Source organism: Lolium rigidum, chromosome 7 (assembly GCF_022539505.1).
Source record: "Lolium rigidum isolate FL_2022 chromosome 7, APGP_CSIRO_Lrig_0.1, whole genome shotgun sequence".
NCBI classification, from domain to species: domain Eukaryota; kingdom Viridiplantae; phylum Streptophyta; class Magnoliopsida; order Poales; family Poaceae; genus Lolium; species Lolium rigidum.
Genome location: NC_061514.1, coordinates 67,454,484 through 67,458,158, shown reverse-complemented (window position 1 = coordinate 67,458,158; position 3,675 = coordinate 67,454,484). Strand labels below are relative to the sequence as shown.

The 3,675-nt window shown below is 58.8% G+C and overlaps 1 protein-coding gene across 1 annotated transcript; it reads left to right on the top strand.

Annotated features, from left to right (window-relative positions):
- Window positions 1-2,301, top strand: LOC124671490 (subtilisin-like protease 4). Its single transcript, XM_047207858.1, has one exon. It carries the CDS (start codon window positions 1-3, stop codon window positions 2,299-2,301), a length of 2,301 nt encoding a protein of 766 aa, XP_047063814.1.
- Window positions 2,302-3,675: the final 1,374 nt, after the last annotated feature.

The window sequence follows — 3,675 nt, the reverse complement described above, 5'->3', positions numbered from 1 at the left end:
ATGCAGGAGCTGGCACTACGAGATCAGAGCAAGTTAGCCGTGTCAAGCTTCAGGTTCTCCGTCCTGTACCTCCTTCCCTTCCTCCTCGTCGCCCTTGTAGCCGTCGAGGGCGCCGGCGACGAGCGCAGAACATTCATCGTCCACGTGCAACCGCAGGCGAACCACGTGTTGGACACGGCCGACGACCGGAAGGCGTTGTACCAGTCTTTCCTCCCCGACCATGGCCGGCTCCTCCACGCGTACCACCACGTCGCCAGCGGCTTCGCGGCCCGGCTGACGCAGCGGGAGGTCCAGGCCATGTCCGACCTGCCGGGGTTCGTTGCCGCGGTGCCGGGCAGGGTCTACAAGCTGCACACGACGCACACGCCGCAGTTCCTCGGGCTGGACACGCAGCAGGGCACGAGGAACTGCTCGTACGGATCCGGCGACGGCGTCATCATCGGGGTGCTCGATAGCGGCGTCACTCCCGACCACCCCTCCTTCAGCGGCGATGGCATGCCGCCGCCGCCGGCCAAGTGGAAAGGGAGGTGCGACTTCAACGGCCGCCGCGTGTGCAACAACAAGCTTATCGGTGCTCGCGTGTTCGACACCGCTGGGAACGGCACCGCCTCCTCTAGCGGCGCGCCCCTGTCGCCGATCGACGTGGATGGGCACGGCACGCACACGTCAACCACGGCGGCGGGCGCAGTCGTGCCAGGCGCTCAGGTTCTTGGCCAGGGCAGGGGCACCGCGTCCGGCATCGCGCCGCGTGCGTACGTCGCTATGTACAAGGTGTGCACCCTGGAGGACTGCACAGACGCCGACATACTTGCGGGCATCGACGCCGCCGTGGCTGACGGCTGCGACATCATCTCCATGTCCCTTGGCGGGCCTTCGGTGCCGTTCCACGAGAACAGCATGGCCGTGGGCACGTTCGCCGCCGTGGAGAAGGGAGTGTTCGTCAGCATGTCGGCCGGTAACTCCGGACCTGACCACGCCACGATGGAGAACGAGGCGCCCTGGATGCTCACCGTCGCCGCGAGCACCATGGACCGTTTGATCAGAAGCACGGTGCGGCTTGGAAACGGGCTCGCCTTCGACGGCGAGTCAGTGTACCAGCCAAACATGTCGGCGGCCGTTTTGTACCCGCTGGTCTACGCGGGCGCGAGCTCGACGCCCGACGCGAATTTCTGCGGCAACGGCTCGCTGGACGGCTTCGACGTCAGGGGCAAGATAGTGCTCTGTGACCGTGGCAATGGCGTGCTGATGCTTGCGAAAGGCGTCGAGGTGCTGAGAGCCGGAGGAGTTGGCATGGTTCTGGCCAACCAGTTCATTGACGGCTTCAGCACCCTCGCCATCAGCCACGTCCTCCCGGCGTCGCATGTGAGCCATGTCGCCGGAGTGGCGATCCTCAACTACATCAAGACGACGGCGAGGCCGACTGCGCAGTTCTCCTTCGGAGGCACCGTCCTCGGCACGTCGCCGGCGCCGGCAATCACTTTCTTCTCCTCTCGTGGGCCGAGTACGCAGAACCCCGGCATTCTTAAGCCCGACATCACGGGCCCTGGCGCGAGCGTGGTCGCCGCATGGCCATTCCAAGTAGGCCCACCGTCGGCGGGCGGGCATGACGGTCCGACATTCAACTTTCAGTCAGGAACGTCAATGTCCGCCCCGCACCTCAGTGGTATCGCCGCGCTCATCAAGAGCAAGCATCCGGAATGGTCGCCGGCGGCGATCAAGTCCGCAATCATGACAACCGCCGACATCACTGACCGCTTCGGCAAGCCAATACTCGATGAGCAGCTCAGGGCCGCCGACTTGTTCGCCGTGGGAGCCGGCCATGTCAACCCCGAGCAGGCCATGAACCCCGGCCTAGTGTACGACATTACTCCCGCCGACTACATAGGCTTTCTCTGCGGCTTGTACACGAACAAGGAGGTCTCCATTATCGCGCGCAAGGCGGTGGACTGCTCGGCCGTCAAGGTGATCCCGGAACACCTGCTCAACTACCCATCGATCACCGTCATCTTCCCCCCATCGTGGGACTCGACGGTTCCGATGTTGGTGGAACGCACGGTGAAGAACGTCGGAGAGGTGCCGGCGGTGTACTACCCTCATTTCGACTTGCAAGACAATGCCATGAATGTCAGCGTCGTTCCGGCCTCGCTACGGTTCAGTGAAGTGAACCAGGTAAAGACTTACACGGTGACCGTATGGCTGAGGACAGGAAAGGCTTCCATGGTGGTGCAGGGCGCGCTCCGGTGGGTGTCAGATAAGTATACTGTGAGGAGCCCCATCTGCATCACGTTCGCCGGGCAATAGAACTCGACCTGCTTGACAACTTATTTCTATCTATAAAAGCTGCTGCGCTATCCACCCAGTACAGCGGTCTGCACCTCACGTTTTACCCTTTACAGCCGTTCGATGCATTGAAATTTTTCTCACTCGTTCAGTTTCGGAAAGAGTCCATGACGCATAGGACTGGCTACCTGCGGAGCCCGGCGGTCAGAGGGAGGCACGCTGGCTCGTTCGGTCGCCTTCATTCTCCTCTCCAGGGTGAAACCCTAGATCGCCCCCTCCTCGCTAGCCAATCCCGGCCCTCATTTTCTCCCGCAATCCTCGTCTCTTTCCTCCTCCAGAATGGTGGCGCCGCGCCGCCTCTTCTCCTCCTCCAGAATGGTGGCGCGCGTTCTCTCCCTCCAACCCATGCAGAAGAGGCCGGGGACGGAGGCGGCCGGGCCAGGAGCTGGAGGCTTGGCTGCAGGGAGGCGGCGCCTGTCGCTTTGCTGCGCCGGCGTGGGACGAGATCGAGGATGAGCTTCAGGAGGACGATGCGTCCGTCGCGGCGGGGCGAGCACGAGTTCAAGGAGGCGCGGGACGAGCATGAGGGCGGCACCATGGGGAGCTGGAGGAGGAGGACCTGGTGGCGCGCTGGAGAAGGGTGGCGGCACGTCGTTCGATGCAGGGGGTGGAGGTGGGTGCAGGGGCGGAGCTGGAGCTCAAGTTACCCTGATGCACCACTTTAATGGGGTATATAACTTTAGAGAATAAAATGACTAAAAATAAAATGACTACTATATTAGCGAAAATTCAATTTGATTTCTGGATGCATATGCTCTCTCCATCTATAAGTACATAATGTGTACAATAATGATGAAATAGATGACTAAATTACTTTTAAAAAGATGTCTCACATTTTCAAATTTAAAAATGCATTATTCAGCACCAAGGCTCACGGTAATCTACAAGATAAACACTAGACCTTATTTTCCGGTGGAACAAAGTTTAATAGCCAAAATGACAATATTTAATACTACCTCCGATTCAAGGAATAAGGCGCTCTCGTTTATGTGATTTGCATTTGATCAAGAATTACTTCAAATACGTAAATATTGTTTGTATGAAATTAACATCATTAGAAAGTATTTTTCAATACGAATCCAACGATACTAATTACATATAATATAATCAAGATTTTGTTGCTCAATTTTTATGGTCAAAGTTCTTCTTGAAATACGCGCGTGCCTTATTCCTTGGGACGGAGGTAGTAAGGGCATCTCCAACGCGGCGACCCATCCCGCGCCCGCGCGTCCGGATGGGTCGAAACAGACAAAACCGTGGCCCAGCGCGTGGACCCATCCCGAAAACGGATGGTCGCGGCGTCCGGGACGACCCAAACCCGGCCCAAATCTGGGA

Bases quoted from the DNA above. Each gene is read 5' to 3' on its own strand.
- LOC124671490 (XM_047207858.1), top strand. From the start codon at position 1: ATGCAGGAGCTGGCACTACGAGATCAGAGCAAGTTAGCCGTGTCAAGC.